We start from the raw sequence: 22,657 nt of genomic DNA on the forward strand, positions 1-22,657 counted from the left end.
ATTAATATGTTATTATGTTACTAAACATAATAACAAATGATTTTAATATTGTTTTCTTTTCAGGGAATTCCTTCGTTTTATAAACAAGTATTGTCTTAAATTCTCTTGATAATGACTCATGTTGTGTCTAGAATTGCAAAAAGAGTTCATGTTCTAGTTTCATATATTCAATAGACAATGACTGGCATTAAATTTAATTCTTTATTTTGTTGATTGTTTCTATGATTAGAAAGATCTCGAAGAATTTTTTTCAATGTTTTACATTATATGAAATAATAAGTTTTAAAATTAGATTTTTATTATTTTTTAACAGTAGATTCACTGTATTTTAATGATGAGCAGCTATAATTCATTATTATAATTATTTTCGGTAATTAATAATATCAAGAGTATAATTAATAATCTGAAGATTAAACGATGGAAGTATATGTATAATGCTTCTGATGATGATGCTTTAATGACGTCGATCAATGAAGGTCAAAGAGTGGGAGTTCAGATTTGCACTCTACAACATTCCACACTACTGTAGAGGAAAATTTTAATCTTGCGCTTGTGTTGGGGTGCGCATGTTTCGGAGTCACTGAAATTCTAAAGGAAACAGTGATGCGTTGTATATTAAAGTGTACAGTTGTATTAAACGAACTTTAAGGTTATAATATAAAAAAAAATTTTTATTCATTTGATAAATGAGTAATATTAGTTAAAATTATTTTTATATTATTAATTTCTAAATTTTAAACATTTTCTCAAGTTTGAAATAATGTCAGAAAAGAAAGCGGAAGTTCGTGTTTGGTGTGATGGATGGTGAGTTTAATTTCTTTTTTTTTTTAAATATATATAAAATAAATTATTACTTTTTATTAATTATTATTAAAATTAGTATTAATATTTTTTAAAACAAATTAAAATGTTACATTTTACTTTTTGAAAAACTATAGAAACGATTTATTGTTATATAGTGATTTTCAATTTTTTGGCAAATAAAATTTATTGTTTCATATTTTTTATATTATTCTATGGCATTTTTATAAATATATATTTATACTTACAAATATATGCAAATTATCTATATGCCAGTTTCACATTTGTATGCAGAGGCAATCAATTTTGGTGCTAAGGTTATGCATAGCCTTTATCACCTTGGACATTTAGCAGTATTTTAACGATTTTTTAGAAGAATTTAAAAAAATATTTTCTTAATCTTCATTATGACTTTATATATCCATTTATTTTAATTTTATTTATTTAGAATTAAATTTTTAAATATAATAAACAAAATAGAATAAAATCAAACATTCCTCTATTTTGAGAATAATATTTGAAATTATAATTCATTGTTAAACTATTTCTGGTATATCTAAGAATTTATATATGATTATCACGCGATTTTCATGATAATATTAATGAATGTCTTTACTTAAATATTTTGATTGATTTCAGCTATGATATGGTGCACTTTGGTCATGCGAATTCACTACGTCAGGCGAAAGCTTTAGGAAATTATTTAGTTGTCGGTGTTCATACAGATGAGGAAATTTCTAAACATAAAGGTCCTCCTGTTTTTACGGAAGAGGAAAGGTAAAAATTTATTTAAAGAGATTTAATAATTACATATATACAATTTATCATTTAGTTTATGTTTGAATTTTTGAAATTAATTCTTTCTATAAAATGATTCATAAAATCATTTTATGAATTAAGTTATAATATTTGATATAATTCTTTTACATAAATTATGCGAAAATAAAACAAAAGTTTCTCGTTAAAATTAAAATTATATATTTATTAATTCAGTCATGAATTAGACATTCGTTTTTTTTAGTTTAAAAAACTAAAAAAATATATTTAAAAATCACTTTTTTGAAAAAAAACGTAGTTAACATACTCGTGATGAAAAAAACTTGTTTTAGAATCTAAAATATTATACGCATAACAACATAGCATGTTTCGTGAATCAGCAGAACGACTCATAAATTGCATTACATGATAAATTGTTTCATATTATTCAACATGAAAAATGCCTTCGTTTTATCGTATACATAAATATTTCCTACTATAGAGTTTTTTTTTCTCTTTAAAATTTGAAATTTTCAATTTCTAATTATATTTAATTTATTTTAATTTTTAATTTCAATTTATAAATTGTAAAATTAATTTTAATGACTGCACCAATTTAAAATAATAATTTTTTTTTTTATTTTACATTTTATTCTTTATATTTCAGATATAAAATGGTACGTGGCATTAAATGGGTAGATGAAGTTGTTGTAGGTGCTCCATATGTTACAACTTTAGAAACTTTGGACAAATACAATTGCGACTTTTGTGTTCATGGAGATGACATTACAATGACAGCGGATGGAGTTGACACTTATCATCTTGTAAAAGCTGCAGGTCGCTACAGGTACTATTTGAAAACAAAAGTTGAAAATTTACAATAATCAAATGAACTTATTACACGTTTATCAGTATTTTAAATCTATATTTGTTTAATAAATATAATTACAATGCCACGTGTAAAATTAAATTCAAGGTTTTATTTTGTTCAAATATTTTTCGTCTCTATAACAGATTAAAAAAATGTTTTTTTTATTCTATTTCTATTTTATAACTTTTTTTTTAGAGAGGTTCAAAGAACTGCTGGTGTTTCGACAACTGATCTCGTGGGACGAATGCTATTAATGACTAGACAACACTTTAAACAAGGAGATAGTGAATATAGCATTGATCATGAGCCAAGCAAAAGTATGGGACAAGATAAAACAGCTCGAAGCCCATGGACGGGATGTTCAAAATTTTTGCCAACAACACAGAAAATTATTCAATTTAGCGATGGAAAAAGTCCACAACCGGGTGATAAAGTTGTTTATGTTGCTGGTGCATTTGATCTCTTTCACGTTGGTCATTTAGATTTTTTGGATGTTGCCAAAAAGGAAGGCGACTATCTTATCGTTGGTCTACATACAGATCCTGCTGTAAATAAATATAAATGTGGCAATCATCCTATTATGAATCTTCACGAGAGAGTTCTTAGCGTTTTAGCATGTAAAGTGAGTATATTTTATTTATTTAATTTTCATAATTTATAATTATTAAATCTTGTTTTTTTTTTTTCTTTCACATAGTTTGTAAATGAAGTTGTGATAGGAGCACCTTACGAAGTGACTAAAGAACTAATGGAGCATTTTAACGTGTCAGTTGTCTGTCATGGAAAAACGCTAATAGTTCCGTGTGAAAATGGTGCCGATCCTTATGCAGAACCAAAAAGGCAAAATAAATTTAAATTATTAGACAGCGGCAATACAATGACGACAGAAAAAATTGTTGAAAGGATTATTCTCCATCGGTGAGTTTTATTATTTAGTGATAATATAAAATGCACTCATTTCATTTTGAAATTAAAAATTTTCATTATTATTTATTTATGTCGTTTTATATTTTATATTACATAATTTATTCGTTGTTATTATTATTTTATAAATAATTAGTTCCCCTTATTATTTCAATGAATCATATTTGCTTGTTTCTTTCACCCACGTTATTTTCAGTTATCACTGAATGTAGTGTTTTAATACCCTTAGGTCTGAGGAACTTCGTACAATCATTAAGAAATTGAGGTCGAAAAAATAATTTCCATTGCATCTTCCTATTTTGTATTAACCATTTGTTTTACAATAAATGTCTTTTTTTCGTATGCTAACGCTTTTTAATTTCTTTTTATTCATATCCATTTTGAATCACTTTCGTAGGATATGCAAAGAAAAAAAATGCTATTTCTTCTTTTTTTTTTTATGAAAAAAATTTATTTATTTTCTTTATGACAATTAAGGGCAGATTTTTATTTGCGTATCCCAAATATAAATTCCCATACTATATTTTTAATTAGTGTATAATTACAGGTTGGAATTTGAAGATAGAAATATAAAGAAGGAAATTAAAGAAATTGCCGCCTATGAAGCTTTCCTCGAGTCTCAAAATAATGCAAAACCAGAATGATTTTTATGATATTTAAGGCTTTATGGAATTATTTGTAAATATGAAACTACGCTAATTTTTGTTATTTATTATTAATTATATAAATCATAGGAAACTTGCCTTTTTCCATTTTAAAACTTTTACAGATTTTTTGTTGTTCAATATTAAATTTACAATGTAATTTGAAATATTATAGTGAAACCTAGATCGTTTTTTTTTTTTTTTAATCAATTTATTGAACATAACGAGTATTATTTAACTCATATGTTGAATAAAAATTAATCATTTATTTTTATGTATAGTATTTCATAATTTTATGTAAAATCATCATGTGACTGACATAAAGTAAAATTTTAAACTACCTCTTCTCGTCGAGAGAATTTTTAGTAAACTAGAAATACTGGATAAAAAAATCATATCAAAATCAAGAATAACGACTAGAGTTATGCTATACGTTTTTAGTTTAGTTTTTAAATGTTTGTATTAAAAATTTTCATGATAGATGTTTTTTCTTCATGTATTGTGAATAAATTCGCTCTGTGCTCCTTTTTTTTGATGATTTAAAAAAAAACCGAATAGTTAAATCAATAGAAAATATGAAATAATTTTGAGAAAATGAAAGACTGTCTCATAATTTTATTTGAATCAAAATTATTTTTTAAGAGCATTTTCAATTTTTTTTTTTAAATAATAAAAAATTATTAATAGATTTATTTTAATTTAGCTGTATATTATTTGATAAAATAAATTGTGCTCACATAATGAAATATAACATTTAAAATTTTTTAATAAGTAAATAAAATTTTTATTTATATTTGTCTCAAAGAAACAGATTTCTTTTTGTTAATTTTAAATAGAAAACAATTAAGAAGACACAGTGGGAAATTTTTTTTTTATATATTATTTTTAATAATTTAAATAAATATAAAAATCTTATTCTACAGTTTATATTCGTTCACTATTCATTTAAACTTTCTTCTGTTTGAGAGACTGTTTGGCGCACACTTATAAATAAATAAATATAGTAATAAATTATTATATAGAAAAAATTTTCATAATTTGATGCGCTTATGTTTATATACCAAAAAATTATATGTATGTACAGAGTTTATTACTAAAATAAAACACATTTTTAAAACATGTGAGTTTAAAGCTTAAATTCTTTCTAGTTATCAAACAATATCTATTAATTTATTTAAAATTCTAATTAATTTTTACTAATAAACTCTAAGCTATATATTAATTATTGCACGAACAAAAAGTAAAAAAAAAAAATTGCTCGATTCCTTCAGGTCACGAAATAGCATTGCGATTTGGAGTTTCTTAATCGAAATTCAGTACAGTATTTGTTTTCAAAAACAAATTATAAAAATACTCCATTAATATGGAGAGAGAAGATTTTTGTCTTAAAAATTAGTAAATTACAATTTTTAATTGTAGTTTTTTTTTTGTTTATAAAAATAAAACCGCACCGAAGATTAAAGTCTTTTGTTTCAGAAATGATTTTTTTTTTTTTTTTTAATATTTGTATTATTGTATGGTTGCTCGACCAGTATATCCAGATGATGGTTCGTAATATTTTCTAGCACGATCTCTGACAAGTTCATCGATACTTTTATTATGAGGTAATTGAGAAATACTTTGGAGACGAGAGGCCAGATAACACATAATTAGAGCCGAAAGGACCAATAATGCTCCAAGGCCTGTTGCTACATAAAGGAAACTTCCACAACTGCTTTCGAAACCTGATGTCATCCTGTCGTAAACATCTAAAAATATAATAAAATTAATGCTGCTGTTTTTTTTTTAGAATTTTTCAGTGTAATTAATTTTATAAATTAATATTTCGTACCGTCTGGCATCATAACGGTATACTCGATATTTTCCTTGAATTTTGTGAATGGAGTTGAATCATTGTATTTTTGAATTAATCGCTCCACCCTTGGGAATAAATCTTTTTCTAAATTTTCCTTTTCGGACATTCTTCTTCTGCGTTTTCCATGTCCTGAAGGTTCAAACAAGTCCAGACAGAAATCCTGTGGAAAATTTTATAAAATATTTCTAAAAATTGTAATTTTCAAAAGAAATTTTGATTTTTTTGAAATAGATTTTAGAAAATACTATACCGGTTGACAATCTTGGGGCTCCATGCAAGCCTTGATTTGAGAATGAATCCAGAGTGTTGATCTGTCTCTCATGGAACTCAATAGAAATGCTTCAAAATCAAGAAAAACTTCATTTTTCTTATCTCGATAACGAGCCGGTTGATGAGGAATAATCGAAGCAAAATCACGATTTCTACAACCGTCCTTCACGAGGAAAACACTTCCTGGCGCATGCGGTTGATCAGGATCGGGACTTACTGTTACTTCTAAAAGTTTAATGAAACCCCATGCACTCTCGGCGCTAATACGTGCTCTCAACTGTAATTTAGTGCCAATTGGAACAGCTTGATCAACTGTTTGCGAAGAACTTTGATTTGGATCAGATGAATTGCCAGCAGCTTCACGATAAAGAGCCACTTCGTATTCTAGACGTCCTGGTGTTTCTTCAACTACACCTGAAACTCTTGCTCCATGGGGACTGTAAAATTAATTATTTTTTAATTAAAATTCGATTTACTAAATTTTCAAAAAAATTATATAAAATACTAACAAAGTTCCAGCGAAACCGGCAGCTTTATGCCTCAATAATGTTGGCTCCGGTGGACGACACATTAAAATTAATTCTTGATCTGCAAGCATTACAACTCCTGGAAATGCCGGAAACCACACCCTGAGATGAATGAATCCCTGTGGAAAAAAAAATTTTAAATAAATTTTTACGAAAAAAAAATTATAAATTTGTTTCAGTAAAAAAAATAAATTGACTTACATTTCTTTTCAAGATTCCACAACGAGTAAAGTCTGTCACTTTCAAGAAATAATTATCCTCCTGCGGATCATTAGGATCTGGCCTTATTTGACAATTAATATCTGTGAGAGGGTCAGCGGCTCTGTCATCGGCAAAGAGAGGCGAACCTCTAAAACCAACAGGCCTTTTTATTTTTGCAGTTAATAAATCATTGGCCGATCCTGCTCCACTACATTGAATTTCTGAGACTTCATAATCTTGAGCAACCGTTGCAGCGACCTGGGAAAAATTTATTTTATTAAAAAAAAATTGTTTAATTATAATGTGTATTTAAAATAAATAATTACATAAAAAAAACAATAATTAATTTTGATAATAGAATTTTTTTTTCGAAATTATGCAATAAAATTGAATATATTGCGAAAAATGATTATTATGCGAACTCGGAAGTGCGATAATTACAGAAGACGTGTGTAAGTGTTCTAATTTTCATAAATGTGTGAAGCCCCGCGTTCAATCTCGAGTTCCGCACGTGCTTAAAACTGCACGCCACTATCATTATCAGTGTTGGAAGTTTTACGAGCGAACTAGTGAATGTGTATTCTGAACTTTACTTCTTCAGGAGTATTATAACGGTGTTGCAAAAAGGAGACGCTCTACTGAACACACCATAAAATATTTTCCTCTATACCAACTTCTATATACCTTTTAGACCATATATCAACACTGACACCGAAATATAGCTGAGATTTACATCGGTTTAAATGCAATTACAAATTCACAAGTAGAAATATCTATCTGTATTTAGAAACTTGCCACTGATCAATGTTGAAAAAAAAAAAAAAAAATTATTTTATGGAGCACCTGATATTATCCACATTCATAATCTTGAATCAGAAATATTTTCAAAAGGATTCAGTAACACGCGAAAATAAATGTTACTTGATACTTTATTTATAATAATATATCATTTACAAATTTTTCCTTTATTTTTCAAAAATATTCAAAAATTAAAATATTACTTAATTTTCAATAAAATTGAAGATAAGATTTTTTTTTAAAATGTTTTTATTTATCTTTTTCATTGATGAAAATTGTTTACAATTTTTTAGATAAAAGATGTGTGATTTAATTAATTTTTTTTTAAGAGAAGAAAAAAAATTTTTTATAACAAGTAATTTTTATACGATAAAAAAGAGAGGAAATTTTCTTGGTTTTTTTTTATATATAGTCAAGTAAATATTTTGATATGATTAGTCAATAAACATATCAATTACTGTCCAATTGATTAATCCACAGTTTAATTATAATTCATATATATGTGATTTTATCACAAATTGATTGCATAATTTATTATACAGGTGTAATTTTTAATCATTAGTAGATGCATTCAACCCATAAAATGAGTGTCTCGATGGCCACGTGCTGTCTCACGTGAAGCAAAAAGCGTGAAGAAATTATAAAAAGAATAATTAACTATTTATTTATATCGTTGATTTTTTTTTCTCAAATATTTTGACTCACAAATAAAGTAGATTAACAATACGATTTATTTAAATTTATTGAAGTAATAAAAAAAGGATGGTTCATTTTTTTGATTAATAGTAAATAAAAAATTTATATCTAATAATAATAATAATAATAATTATTATTATTATTATTATTAATAATAATAATAATAATAATTATTATTATTATTATTATTATTACTATTTCTATTATTATTATAGTTAATAAATAATAGTTTTTTCTCCCGGAAGCAAATTAAATTTTTTGCAAAATATAGGTTTAATTCTAATTTTGTTAATTAAAATTTCTCATCATTTTTTAACGCCCTCCAAACATAAGAAAGTTCAGTAGTATATGATAAAGTATATATTATTAACGGTTTATAAGATTTACTTGAGTAATAAAAGCTTTTATTATCCACGAGAAAGAACACAGTCATTTTTGAATATAAACCTGAATATCATTGAAAACCAGGGCACTAGAATAAGAATTTTTTTTTTATATTATCAATATTGGTGAAAAAAAAAAATTTTTTTTGCAGAACAGAAACGATAAAAGAAATTGGGAGAGAAAAAATAAAATTTTATGCGTTACCGTTAAAAATCATTATTTCGAATTTCTTTTTTAAATTGAGTGATAATAAAAAGATAAAAATAACACCTCTTTGATTTTTAAAATAAAAGCACCTGTTTGAAAAATTAAGGAAAAGGACATATAGTAACGGTATAAAAATACAAGAGCAGGTGAATTTGATTCACCAGTTGACTAAAATAATTACAAAAGCCCACGTAAACACATTAGTGGCCTAATTTTTGTTTTACTTTAAATACATGAATTTTTATGAAAGAAAAAAATAATTTTATTTATTTTATAGTGAAAGTAATTTAATATTAAATTTTTTTAAATAAAACTAATACACTTTATAAATAATAAAAATAATCTATAATAATAAAAATAATTTAAATAATTGATTAATATAAAATATATAAAAATGTTGATTAGTTTATTTAAAATTAAAATATTTAAAAAATATTATTATATTTTAAGAATAATATATATATATATATATATATATATATATATATATATATATATATATATATATATATATATATTCTTTCAGAATAGAGTAATTTTAGTTTACAACGTGTAAAATATTATTTTGAAAAGATATATAATTTTGTCAGGTTTATTGGGATTTAAATCAAGTATGGCAAATCGTTAATCATTGCTTTTTGTATCGCGAACGTAAACGGATTACCAAAGACCGTTATTCTTTGAAAAAGAACAAACAAATAAATAAGCATTGCCAGTTAAATCCCAAATTAAACAGGTATTGATTTTTTTTATTGGCAATCAATAACTTTTCCATAAAACGTATAAAGTATTTACACTTACGTATATACTTTATATTTTTTTTTCAAATAAAGAAAAAAATTCCTATTATTTTTTTATCATAAAAAAATTCTACTAAATTAATTTAGTTTCTTTTGAATCTAATAACAATATAAAATTATTAAAAATTATTAATTATAATAATTATTAATTAATAATTATAATATATAATAATTATTAATTAATAATTACAATAAAATGTAAAAATAAATTACAATAAAATGTAAAAATAAATTTTTAATTTTGTAATCTAATAAATTGTCTAAAAAACAAAATATTAAAATGTAAATAAGCAAAATTATGCAAATGCATTGGATAATGAATACATTGAAAAAAATTTATTTGATTCAAATACTCCATTACTTGAGTATTATCAAATAAATATTTATTTGAACCAAATAATTTTTATTTGAATTAAATAAAATGTATTTGAACCAATAATTTCTGTATTTGAAACAAATACCATTTAATTGACACAAATAATAATTATTTTATACAAATAAATATTTATTTGATAATAGTCAAGTAAAAGAGTATTTGAATCAAATAAATTTTTGTTTTTTTCAGTGTATGTAATTATTATTAAATTATTAATTATTGTAATTATTTTTATTATTAATAATAAATTTGTTATTAATAATAAAATTATTATTAATAATAAATTTATCGCATACACTTTGTATTTAACAAATAATATAAAAATTAATTTTTTTAAAAAAATTTAAATAAAATTAATACTCACTGTGCAAAATCCTGCAATAATGATCCTCCACATCGTAAATGTAATCCAACTTTTTTTTTGTAAAAAAAAAAAATAAAGGTTTAACACTAAAATACACTTCCGATATTTTGCATCTACCACGTGTGTACAACCTTGAATAAAACGACAAGATCGTCAATTTTCAAAAGGATGCAATTTTGACGAAGGCTTCAGATGGACTGAACCGGACCGAAGCAAAGGAGCAGGGAATCACCAGTCCATCCAGAATTTACTGTTAATGCATGCCCGATGCCTCTGCTAACAACCATATTCTTTACTTGGTTTCTGAAACCGACGTCTACAAACAAATTGCTCTCATTTTTTTTTTCAACAAATTTTTAAAAAAGGAAAAAAAAATTTTTTGTGTTGAAAAAAAATTATTAGACCTTATAAAGAATAGTTTTCTCAATTAAATCAATTTGTACCCTTAACAAAAAATAATTTTAATTAAAAAATAAAAACATTGTTTATGCCAAATAAAATTTTTTTTATAGTTCATTTAGTTGAGAGTTAAAAAAAAATTTGCATTTAATTTAGACGAATAAAAAAAATATATTTAATTTTTGTGTATAGAAATTATTTTGAAATAAATTCATTTCTTTAATGTTCTATATAATGCATCGAACACCATTGTATATAAGGAAAAATTTTAAAAACAAATTCTTTTTCCTCTTCACGGTATAGAAGGTTTGTCGAAACGCTATGCGATTCTGATATGTATAACTATAAGCAGGGGAATGAGTTAAGCGGTTACTGACTTTTCAAGAGAGCACCAATTGTCGCGGTTCAACTGATCTTTACGTCGACTGTTATACAAAAAAAAAAAAAACAACTTTATGATTAATTAAAATAATACAAATTCACATATATATTTCATTTATAAATTACTGTTTGTATCATAGGCTCATTGGACCAATACTAACGTTAACGGTTTTCTTTTTTTTTTTTTTTGCACCTTACTATTATGTACTGAAAAAAAAATACGAGCCCAAGGCACGTCAGTTTCTAGTAAATTATTTTATTAGTATAATAATGAAGAGTTTAAATTAATATGCCTGCCTACCATTCATAAAGCTCATCAACATTTTGTTATAATAAATTCAAAAATTCTCTATACAACGCTCTATAAGCAAATTAATTTCCATTTAAAAGCATTATATGATAATAATGATATATAATCGTTTTAATTGTTTTAATTAGTTTCTTAAAAGGTTTTAAAGGAAATATTTAATTTTTTTTTTTCAAAAGATTTCATATACAATATTTATTTTTTTTTTTTTAAATTGTTCCGATCTCCTATTAGGAAATATCAACTTTGTTTAATAAGTTTACAGCAGCATAAGAAGTTTTTATTACCTATTAATTAAATTCAATAAGTTAGATTCTCGTTTCATTATAATTAATAATAAAATTCTTTTAATTTGTCATTAATTAGAATTTTATTTTTAAAAAAATATCGTTTACCCATCCAAATGTCTGAAGATTAAGTGTACACAAACTTTGGAAAGAAATAGAGGATCCTCTTTCAGCAATTAGTAACATTAATAACAAATTTCTCCTATTAGAATAATTCGATTGTACCCAATTACTACTGTAAACAGCCGACGAAACATCTTTACTCTATTTTGAATTTACAAATGAAAATTATTTTTGTACTATTAAAAACTATTTTTAGTAGAATTTTTTTTTGTACCTTTTCATCAATGAGACAACCGTACCAACAATATAAAAATATTTGCGACAGCACACATGTAACATATTGTATTAACATAATATATTGAAACAAGTTCCCATCCAATAAGCTTTTTTGCTGCAAAAAAAAAAAATCATAAAAAAATTTTCCAACAACCCGTATATATTTACGGAACACTATAAGAATAATTTTTACCTGTGCTATTTGAAAAATTATCGTACAAAAGGTCAAAAGACTAATGAGAAAAAATGGTAAAACCGCAACCATAAAAAATGATTCAATTTGTTTAACAATTTTCAAAACTAGAACATGATGATTCACATATTCTTTTATTTTATCCAAAGAAATCCCATTAGTTTCATTGACAGAAGAATTTTCTAATCTACATGCACATAATTCAAATTGTCCTATTGTTATCAACATAAATCCATAAACTGTTGTGTCTAATGTTACATTTATAATAATTGAAAAAGAATTCAATAATGATTCAAAAGCATAAGTTGTCGTAAAAATAATTGGCGATGAAACATCAAATGGATAATAAAGATTGAATGGAAGCATTATTTTCTCCTTCCATTTCAATAGTGGTGTTAATGCTATTGAAATTCCACATAATGTAAAAATTGTTATGATAAATTTAAAAATTTTTTGCGATTTACGATAATATTTATCAACAATTAAATTCTCCTCAATTGTTGATGGTTTAAATAAATGATGACGAAATTCATTTAAAATTTCTCTCATATCATTTTTTTTAATAATAAAATTCACAACCTTCCAACAAAAAATAATAAATGTAAGCGAAGGATAAATTTCAACAAAATGCTCTAAACTTTCACATGTTCGAAAAAATTGTATTATTTCTGACAATGTGAAACAATGAATCAATAATAAAACTATAAATCTGTAAAATTTTCTCTCTAATGATGATTTAACATTGTCTTCCCAGAGACCACATAGCCACAAGGAAGTAAATTGACTTGGCAAAATGTCCATAATGCTAAAAGGGAAAAGAGAAAATACAAAGGTAGCATTTAACTGGCTACTGTCGATTTATCGATGTTCATGTGGTCTTTCATTATATCTACCACTGAAAATTTCATCAAAATGCAACATGTAATCAGTACGAACTATAAGGATTCATTTCCTGGTTTTGCTAATTTTGAACTTCTTGGACAAAGGTAAAGCACACAATTTAAATATATATTATGCCTACAGAACTTTATTGACTTCAAAATACGAAACACAAATGAATTCATCAGATCTAGGGTATAATTATCTGTGTGACACAACATGTGTGATTGTTCAAAGTTACCAATTGTAGCATATAATTAAAAAGCCCTCTTTGGATTTATCGAACCGGATAAGGTATATAGGTATACACAAATACCTCAGGGAAATATTTTTGAAACGAAAACTAATCTATGGAATCTATTTATTCATCTCTAAAATACAAAACGATTTTATTATGTTTTTTTTTAAAATTGTGTGATAATATCTATAAATGAGTGTTACAGCGAAAAATGATTTCAAACTGGAAAAAAAAAATTATTTTACTCAATCGGTTATTTGACTATTATCAAATATTTAAATATTTGTATTAAATAATTATTTCATTGAAATAGGTGTTTCAAATATAGAAATTATTTCAAATTTATTTTTTGCAAATAATAAATTATCTAATTCAATTAAATATATATATTTATTTGATGATAGTTGATTATTTAAATCAAATAAATTTTTTTTTCCAGTGTACTTTTATTCATTATATTCTTAATTTTCTCCTTTTGCATTTGCTTGCTTCATTAAATTTACTGCAGCGTATGAGGTTTTAACAACCTGAAAAATATAATTTTAAACTTAAAGAATCAATATAAAGCAAATTACACTGAAAAAAAAAATTTATTATTTGATTCAAATACTCGATTACTTGAGTATTATCAAATAAATATTTACTTGAACCAAATAATTTTTATTTGCATTAAATAAATTGCATTTGAACCAATAATTTCTGTATTTGAAACAAATATCATTTCAAATAATAATTATTTGATACAAATAAATATTTCTTTGATACAAATAAATATTTATTTGTTAATAGTCAAGTAATCGAATATTTGAATCAAATAAATTTTTTTTTTTCAGTGTATTAGTATAAATTAAATTATTAATTCTTGCACAAAAATTCGCAAAAATATCTTTACGAAAAAGAGTATTTTTTATACCCAACTAAATGTTGCTTGATTTAAAGTACACAAACTTCGAAAAGAAATTGGACTTCCTTCTTCGGCAATAAGTAACATCAAAAATAAACTTTTTCTATCTGAAGTATTTAAATTAAGCCAATCACTATTGTATATTGCAGTAGATATTTCTTTGCTCTATTAAAAATTATTCTTATTATTAAGATTTTATTCAGTAAAATTAAAAAAAATTATTTAATTTAATAAATAAATATTTATTTGTATTAAATAATTATTATTTAATTAAATAGTTGTTTCAGTTAAATGGTATTTTTTTTCAAAATACAAAAATAATTGGTTCAAATAAAATTTATTTAATTTCAGATAAAAATTATTTTATTTAAATAGTTTTTTTTTATAAAGTAACCGATTATTTGAATCAAATAAATTTTTTTTCATTGGAATTTCGAGACATCCAAATATAAAAAAAAATAACCTTTTCATCAACTTGAAATCCAAACCAACAGAATAGAAAAACTAATGACAGTATTGTAGTCACGTATTGTGCCAAAGTAACTAAATGTCCATTAAATAAACTATCCTCCTGAAAAAGGTGAGCCTACATTTTAACAATCTAAAAGTACCAAACAGACAACAAAAGAATAAAATAATTTAATAAAAAAAGAAATAATTTGTCCAAATTATTTTTTTTTTGTAAAAATGTTTCTTCTTTTATCGATGAAAAAAATGTAAAAAGCCATTAAAAAGAAAATTTGATTTTAAAGATACTAAAATAAAAAATTTTTATTGTATAAAAAATAACTTATACAATAACCTGGGCAATTTTAAATAGAATCGTACACAGAATAACGAGACTGCAGAAGAAGAATGGAAAAATTATTATCATAAAAAAGGCTTCAATCTGTTTAACAACATCTAATATACGAACGTGATGTTTAACATAATCCTTTATTGAATTCGTAGCAGATATTTTTTCTTTTTTACTAAAATTTTCTATTCTATATGCACACAATTCAAATTGTCCAATTGTTATTAAAAGAAATCCCATTACCATTGTATCCAATGTGATTGTACATAAAATTGAAAATGCATTTAATAACGATTGATAAATATACATTCCAATAAATATAATTGGATGTCTCACATCAAATATATGATACATTTTAAATGGAAGTTCAATTTCTGTATTTTCTTCATGTTTCATTAATGGCGTTAATATAATAAAAATTCCACATATTTCCACAAAAACATTAATTAAAAAGATTTTTTGTGATTTCATAAAATATTTTTTTAATATTAAATCCTCCTCTTTTGTTTTAGCTAAAAATGTATTATCACGAAAATTTTTCAATATCTCATTCATATCATTTTCTTTATATACAAAATTAATAACTTTAAAGCAAAATTGTAAAAATGTTAATGCCGGATAAATATCGGCAAAATTTTCCACATTATCAGCGGTTATAAAAAATTCAATAATTTCCGCTAATGTAAAATAATGAATCATAAAAAGTACAAAGATTTTATAGATTTTTCTTAATTTGGGAAATTTTGTCTCTTCATTCCATACACCACAGAACCACATTGTTTTGAATTGTCGTGGTAAAATATCCATTTTATGATAAAATATTTAGATGTTTTTAGAGGTAATTTAGTATATAAGGGTTTTGTTTCAGTTTCATAGAATTGAAACATACAATTTCAAGTCTCGAGAAACAAACATAGCAATTTATGATATTTTCCAGAATATTGAGAAAACTGTATAATTTGTACATATGAATATATTTCTCTCAAATTTTTTGATATAATTTTTATTTTTGCTAGAAGATAGATTTTCTCAACACCGTTATATAAAACTGTCTATAAGGAAATAAAATTCCATTTTTTTTTTTTTAAATTTATTTATGTATATGGTTCCATATTACGAATATAGAATGTGGTCGATATTTCAGAATCTGTAATTTTGCAATGTACGGTAAATGAAACCTGCAATTTTCAACTTTATCCAAGAATTGTGAATTATTAAATGAAAGATACCTGGACAATTTTAGTGCAAAATTTTCTTGATTATAGATCTACTGTTATAGTCTCAGTCTAAATAATCTTTAGTGTATACGATTTGTAACGCACTTGAATTTTATATAGAATTCAATAAATTACATATATGCGAAAAAAAAAAAACCAAAATGACTTTTTACACTTTATATAAATAAAGCACTATTAGCTCGATTACGGGTGAGATAGTGATATAGAGAAAGAGAGAGAAGTATATCAGTAATCTTTGATTCCATTTATATATTACTGTAAATGTCACTGATTGAGTTGAGAAATGGCAGATTGTCTTCCTAACCGTTATATCTTATCGCTTTAAGAGCACGGTTCACGTGTTTTACATGTTAATTTTTTTTTCTAGAGAGCGATTTAAGAGAACGTTGCAAATTAAAGGGAATTTAACATTATAATAGAATTTATAGTTAATTGTTTTTGCGGAAATATTGTTCGAATAAATATCGATTTCCTTTATCGAAAAAAATACACGATTTTAAATAATCGCTTGATCAAATAAATATTTATTTGGTTCAAGTAAATATTTATTTGATAATTAAGTAACGGATTATGAAATAAATTTTCGATATAAAAATGTCATTTTGCGTATACAAATATTAAAAGTATTAATTTGTTATTTTTCTTTTGAAAAGTGTGATTTATATATATTTTATGGGGTTTAAATCTCTCTTGAGAGCAACGATGTGAGGAAATAAGTCGTTTTTTTTTTTACAGAAAACTAACTTCTCTCATTCGCCTTAATCGTAATTTTCCTGCAGTCTTGGATTTCTGCGTCTGTGGAATTTGCTCAGACATTTCCGAATACCTAAGGGTCTTTAACTCCTTTAACTATATTACAATCTTTTGTTTAAAGGATAATTTTTGCTCCACTTATATTTTATTAATAAATAATAATTGAAAAATTGTTTTAGCTAATTAGAAATGATTTTAAAAAACAAAAATTCTTATTTAAAGTGAAAGATGATAAGTTGAAGATTAACGATATAATTATCCGTTATAAGCACGTGCGATTGCACATACACTGAGTTTTCGTTACGGGCCATAGCGATTTGTATATATAGCTGAGACTGCGAATCTTGAAGTGCAGGTGTTTTTCGCACTTAAAATAAATAAGTGCATTATTACAACCGTGACCACAAAATGTTGTTAGAAGAATATCACGAAGCACATAAATACCCGCCAAATAAGTCAAAAGTTTATGATTATTATGGAGCTCAAAATATTCTAATTTTTTATTTTAAAATATTACAGAAAATTCTCACCATGAAAAAAAAAAAAAATAATAATAATAATAATAAATAAAAAATTCAGCAAGCACGGAAGAATATAATTTATTCGTTCAGATCATTACTTCATTACTTAATTACTGTAAACTCTCATTATACTCATTTTTTTCAGTGTAATGATGCTGAAAGTAATTTTTTTATATTAAAAATTTTAAAATGAAAAAAAAAAAAAAAAATAGGACAAAAATAATCAAAAACTGTCGGATTATCGTATACAAGTTGTCACGGAAACCTTTTAACCTAAATTATATTTTAAAATTCGAAAATTCAACAATCGTTAATGGTGAGACGCTTTTGAATATATTTATCTGGGATGATGTTTTATGCTAAGTACTCAATCATCAGGCAAATCACGAAAGCCAGACTCATTGTAATCAATAATGGACATCGTTGTAGGTCCTTGTTCCCGTCAAACAATAAACCCCTCAAGTCCTTGTGGGTTTTATTAATAAGTGCTACCTTTAAAAGCAATCACAATTTCCACGATTCAGTTTAGTCTCAATATGTATTTCACAAAAGAAGTTTCCTTCATTCCCAAAAATCATTCTTTTCAAGTAAATTCATTTTTCTATCCATTATTAATTTTATATATTTGGAAAAATTAAATTGAACCTTTTTTTTAGTTTATCGAGATATTATTATTGATATCATCAACAATTGGTTTTGGCGATAAATTAGACGCGATTGTGCCTGCATACTTCCGTTCACTACAAGAGCCTATTCTTATTAATTTTCCTAAGCGAATTAATAATCTTACTAGAGGTGTTATGGCTCAGCGATTTTATTTACCACCGGAAGTGCCTAGTGTTCTACGTCCGGAAATTATCGACAACAAATTGAGAAGTTCCTCATGGATTGATTTTCATAAATTATCACAATCCGATATTAATTTACAAATCCCAATTAAAATTGATAATCAGAGGGATAATTTTTATAAAGAAAATTTCTTACAAAAACAAATAGACAATACGAATACAGATTTTGTCAAAATTAATGAAATGTCTTGCAGAAATTCTGGAGATGAAATTTATTTTAGGTATTAAAAAAAATGATAATTTTTGTTTAATGTTAATTATTAACGAAAATTTAATTCACAATTATAGGGTATCATTGACGCCATTAAAGAGGACCGGTCCACCAATTATAGAAAATATTGGAAGCAATAATTGTGAAATTAAAAAAGTGCAAAACGAATATAAAATTGATTTTGATGGTACACAATTTTGGAATTGTGGTATTATTGATTGTTCCAATGGATCGGATTTAAATTACTGTCTAAATCTTCGATTTCCATTAATATATGGTTTAAAATTAAAGGACGATTTCAAAATCACTTTACAATGTAGAGGTCAAGATAAAATTGTTTCACACGTGAAGAAAATTAGCATCAACTCATTGGACACGTAAGAATAAATTTTCTAATACTAAAAAAAATTTTTTACTGAAAAAAATCAAAAATAATTTAATTTATAGAACAGGAAAAATGGTACCGCAAATTGAAATCGGTGGATATAAAAACGATTTTCAAACTGATGTTGCTCTTTATAGAAAAACATTCAACTCGGAAAATATTTTTGACACTCGAATAGAATCAGGAGGAACTGTTATTTTAGGAGAGGAAATTTTACTTCGCGTTTTAGTTCGAGAGGGTGATGGTAATAAAAAAAAACTATTTAATTAATATTACTTAATTAAATAACAAAAACTGAAAACTAATTTTTTCTCCCATAAAGGTTGGCAGTATTCGAAAATTAACGATGTGACGATTTATTTTTTGGAAAGAAAACAGAGGAGAAAAATAATGAATAGCGTGTGGATTTTGGATTCAAATGGTTGTTTAAATCCAAATATTAAATCATTATGTTCGCGTGAACAATACAGAGTGTCACCTTTGGAAAGTTATTTGCTCTTTAAAGTTTTTATGTTTGAAAATATGAAAGAGAATGATGAGATGATTATAAGCGTAAAGATAACTGGTTGTCTCGATGGAGCTGATTGCATTTTAAATTGTCCAGCGGGTCACATAAGATCGAAAAGAAATATTCCAAATCAACAAAATCAGACTATTAAATTTGAGAATGATATTCAATTTAAAGTTATTTTACCAAAGACAATAACAACAACAGACGAGAACTACACAATGGATTTAAATCTTATTATTTATATTTTGTCAGCTTTAATTTTAATATCGACTATTATTTTAATTTACATCGTTCAGGAATTCATTAAACAAAATTATTGTAGATCTAATTTAAACTAAAATTGCAATTAAAGAATATTGTTATATTTATTTAAAAATTTTTTTTTCAATTATTATCTGGATAATTTATCTGGGATTTGAAAACCATCCAAATCATAACAAAGTTTTATACCCACACCCAATAGTGCAACCGAAACTATAAATTTTCTAATATGTGTTTCAGCCCATAATTGTTTAACTAGACAAAGGGAAGAACAGTTACATAAGTCGTCAAAAATTCCTTTGTTAGGACGATAATCATCAGGTTCCTTTTGTCTTCTTTTTATAGTTTCACCTAAAATGTTAATAAGTTGGACTTTATAATGAATATTACAAAAATATTTTTTGAATTATATATTTAAAAAAAAAACACTTTCTTTGTTTTGTGAAAATATTTTTTTTTTATCTAACGAATATAAATACATTTTGACAGGAAGAAGAATCATCGTAACGATACCTTTCAATTTCTTTGAAGAACATTCTGAGGAACAGGGTTTATGACTCGATGATATATAATCCTCTGATTCATCTGATTCGTATTCTTCTCGATTCCTTCGTCGATCTCTTCTTTTTGTTCTCGGTAAATTTTCTTCCACTTGAAAACATTGACGCCTATCACATCGTCGATCTCTTGATTCTTTATCATCATTATTTTCATTATCATCATCGTCACTTTTTTCAAAATCACTTTCTTCAAAATCACTTCCTTTATTCTTTAAGCTTCTACCTGATCTTGAGCATAAACTTTTTATTTCTGTACTTTTGTAGCTTTTTCCTGATCTCGCACTTTTTGACAATGTATCATCAACAGAATATTCGTAATTATTTATTTCCACCTCTACATTTAAATGCAATAATTATAATTTCAGTATTAATAATTAAAAAAGGAAAAACAATTTTTGATCATTAAATTTCACCTAAATCTGTCGATTTTTCTGGCGCTGGTCCAGATCTTCCTTTTTGTGCTTTTTTTTGTTCTTTGTAAAAATAAAGATTTAAAGAAAATTTTCTAAAAAATATGTGTTAAAAAAAAATGAGCAATCATACCAGCAGCTAGTTTCTTTAGATCTCTTTTGACTTTTGAACAAGTTGGAGGACAACTAGGCATTTTTTTTGGAAATTTCTAAAAAAACAATAAATGTTTTCACTGAAAATTTAGACATCAAATTTATTTGCACAGAATTTCTTTCATTAAAATGTTTTTAAATCTTTTTTTAAATTAACCCTACTGTCATTAAAGAAGAACAAAAAAACAATAAAAAGTGAACAAAAATAATCAAACTTCAAATTGATTAGTTACGACTATCAAGATTTTTTAAATAATTTGTAAATCTTTTTCATCTTATTTAAGTTTTAGAGCAAAAGTCGGTCTCTCTGTGTGATTTAAATATTCAATTTAGAATTCAACGAGAATGATGGAGTGGAACAAAATACTGTTAAATCTATTAAATCGTTGAAGGAAACTAAATATTCCTTATGGGAAAGAATAATTCAAAAGTTGGAAAATAATATATCACTTTACAAGCAATGGTGGGAAGAAAAAGTCTCTCAGGAAAATAAAGATCAGAACAAACCAATGCTTTAAAGGTAATTTTTGCAAAATATTTAAAATTTAAATATAATTTTTAATTTAATTTTTCAAAATTGACTGTTACTATATATTTTAAGTTTTCAAATACAAGAAACTTAAACAAAAAAATAATAATTATTTTCTATCAAGTAAAAAAACAAATATTTTAAAAACAATGTACAATGTATTATCCTAATTTTTTATCATATACAAATAACTGAAAATAATATAAATTATTCTTTAATATATTTAAACAATTCAGAATATTTTTCTCGTTCAAGTCCTATTTTTAATTCATAATCTGGTTTTTCACCTTCTTCAGCGAGTCTTATTAAATTGAATTTATTTGTGAAATTATATTTAACAGTTAATTTTGGTTCTGTGACTGGTTGTCCTTGTGCTTTCATTTGACGTATTAAAATTTCTCTCATAAGAGGTGGATAATCCATTGTTCTTGGGACAATTTTTGTAGGAGGCGGTGTATATGCACGTAAAAGATGTTCTTCTTCTTCTTTAGGAATTAATAAATAATCAGTTTTATAAGATGTACTGTCTAATTGCACGAGACCTGTCGCTGTTTTTCCACGAAAGATTTTTTCTGTTAGAGCAATGACTTTACGTAGATTCTAAAATATATAAATTATTTCGTTAATAATAAATTTAAATTAATTATCATATTTTGTTGAAATATAGAAAAATATTGTAAAACTGTTTTGGTTGTGAACAAATTTTGAGGTTAGAATCGAATACTTTAAAAATACAATAAACTAAAATAACAGATACATATTTTACTTACCTCGTGTGGATTATCAATTTTTTCAGCAGGTAATGCTTCAACTTTTAAAATTTTATGATATGTAGGTTCAGTATAACGTTGAGCAAATGTATTTCTAACCACATATCTACCAACTCCAAAATTCTTTAAATTTCCTAATATTTCCCACAAAGTTTTACCTTTGAAATTAGTTGTTCTACCAATATATTTTATCGGCATTGTATTTTATTTACAAAAAGAATATAATTTATTCAAGAAACAATTTTTTTTTTGTAAATATAAAACATAAGATGTTAACTGTTTGAATTAGGTTATGTTTACTTTGTAAACT

General features: G+C 24.8%; 7 protein-coding genes across 9 annotated transcripts; 2 read left to right on the plus strand and 5 right to left on the minus strand.

The window, feature by feature from the left end:
• The first annotated feature begins 540 nt into the window (after window positions 1–540).
• LOC127285669 (ethanolamine-phosphate cytidylyltransferase) lies at window positions 541–4,524 on the plus strand. 2 transcript variants are annotated; one of them, XM_051311797.1, is made up of 6 exons: window positions 541–804; window positions 1,441–1,578; window positions 2,225–2,404; window positions 2,624–3,050; window positions 3,126–3,346; window positions 3,582–3,694. In XM_051311797.1, exons 1-6 carry the CDS (start codon window positions 761–763, stop codon window positions 3,628–3,630), a joined length of 1,059 nt encoding a protein of 352 aa, XP_051167754.1. In that variant the 5' UTR covers window positions 541–760; the 3' UTR covers window positions 3,631–3,694. The 2 variants fall into 2 exon arrangements, with proteins under 2 accessions (XP_051167754.1, XP_051167753.1); XM_051311796.1 differs by lacking the exon at window positions 3,582–3,694 and adding an exon at window positions 3,900–4,524 and having other exon boundaries at window positions 542–804.
• Window positions 4,186–10,682, minus strand: LOC127285667 (uncharacterized). Its single transcript, XM_051311795.1, has 6 exons — window positions 10,475–10,682; window positions 6,850–7,107; window positions 6,631–6,767; window positions 6,102–6,558; window positions 5,828–6,011; window positions 4,186–5,744 (listed from the first exon to the last, which is right to left on the minus strand). Exons 1-6 carry the CDS (start codon window positions 10,505–10,507, stop codon window positions 5,506–5,508), a joined length of 1,308 nt encoding a protein of 435 aa, XP_051167752.1. The 5' UTR covers window positions 10,508–10,682; the 3' UTR covers window positions 4,186–5,505.
• Window positions 10,683–11,561: 879 nt separating this feature from the next.
• LOC127285599 (odorant receptor 46a-like) lies at window positions 11,562–13,218 on the minus strand. Its single transcript, XM_051311697.1, has 4 exons — window positions 12,381–13,218; window positions 12,186–12,302; window positions 11,957–12,112; window positions 11,562–11,848 (listed from the first exon to the last, which is right to left on the minus strand). Exons 1-4 carry the CDS (start codon window positions 13,179–13,181, stop codon window positions 11,792–11,794), a joined length of 1,131 nt encoding a protein of 376 aa, XP_051167654.1. The 5' UTR covers window positions 13,182–13,218; the 3' UTR covers window positions 11,562–11,791.
• A 535-nt stretch (window positions 13,219–13,753) lies between these two features.
• On the minus strand, window positions 13,754–16,950 carry LOC127285598 (odorant receptor 46a-like). Of its 2 annotated transcripts, XM_051311695.1 has the most exons (5): window positions 16,427–16,950; window positions 15,204–16,344; window positions 14,865–14,972; window positions 14,411–14,566; window positions 13,757–14,024 (listed from the first exon to the last, which is right to left on the minus strand). In XM_051311695.1, exons 2-5 carry the CDS (start codon window positions 16,002–16,004, stop codon window positions 13,959–13,961), a joined length of 1,131 nt encoding a protein of 376 aa, XP_051167652.1. In that variant the 5' UTR covers window positions 16,005–16,344; window positions 16,427–16,950; the 3' UTR covers window positions 13,757–13,958. The 2 variants fall into 2 exon arrangements, with proteins under 2 accessions (XP_051167653.1, XP_051167652.1); XM_051311696.1 differs by lacking the exon at window positions 14,411–14,566 and having other exon boundaries at window positions 13,754–14,024.
• A 785-nt stretch (window positions 16,951–17,735) lies between these two features.
• On the plus strand, window positions 17,736–20,002 carry LOC127285605 (uncharacterized). The gene is made up of 6 exons (XM_051311706.1): window positions 17,736–18,025; window positions 18,139–18,296; window positions 18,366–18,778; window positions 18,846–19,145; window positions 19,216–19,397; window positions 19,476–20,002. Exons 2-6 carry the CDS (start codon window positions 18,246–18,248, stop codon window positions 20,000–20,002), a joined length of 1,473 nt encoding a protein of 490 aa, XP_051167663.1. The 5' UTR covers window positions 17,736–18,025; window positions 18,139–18,245.
• LOC127285606 (uncharacterized) lies at window positions 19,884–21,317 on the minus strand. Its single transcript, XM_051311707.1, has 4 exons — window positions 21,029–21,317; window positions 20,899–20,958; window positions 20,439–20,819; window positions 19,884–20,276 (listed from the first exon to the last, which is right to left on the minus strand). The coding sequence occupies exons 1-4, from the start codon at window positions 21,087–21,089 to the stop codon at window positions 20,056–20,058; spliced, it is 723 nt and encodes a 240-aa protein (XP_051167664.1). The 5' UTR covers window positions 21,090–21,317; the 3' UTR covers window positions 19,884–20,055.
• Window positions 21,318–21,715: 398 nt separating this feature from the next.
• Window positions 21,716–22,653, minus strand: LOC127285607 (uncharacterized). Its single transcript, XM_051311709.1, has 2 exons — window positions 22,348–22,653; window positions 21,716–22,177 (listed from the first exon to the last, which is right to left on the minus strand). Exons 1-2 carry the CDS (start codon window positions 22,543–22,545, stop codon window positions 21,785–21,787), a joined length of 591 nt encoding a protein of 196 aa, XP_051167666.1. The 5' UTR covers window positions 22,546–22,653; the 3' UTR covers window positions 21,716–21,784.
• Window positions 22,654–22,657: the final 4 nt, after the last annotated feature.

Source organism: Leptopilina boulardi, unplaced genomic scaffold (assembly GCF_019393585.1).
Source record: "Leptopilina boulardi isolate dan_hultmark-lab unplaced genomic scaffold, ZJU_Lbou_2.1 LbouV2_337, whole genome shotgun sequence".
Taxonomy (NCBI): domain Eukaryota; kingdom Metazoa; phylum Arthropoda; class Insecta; order Hymenoptera; family Figitidae; genus Leptopilina; species Leptopilina boulardi.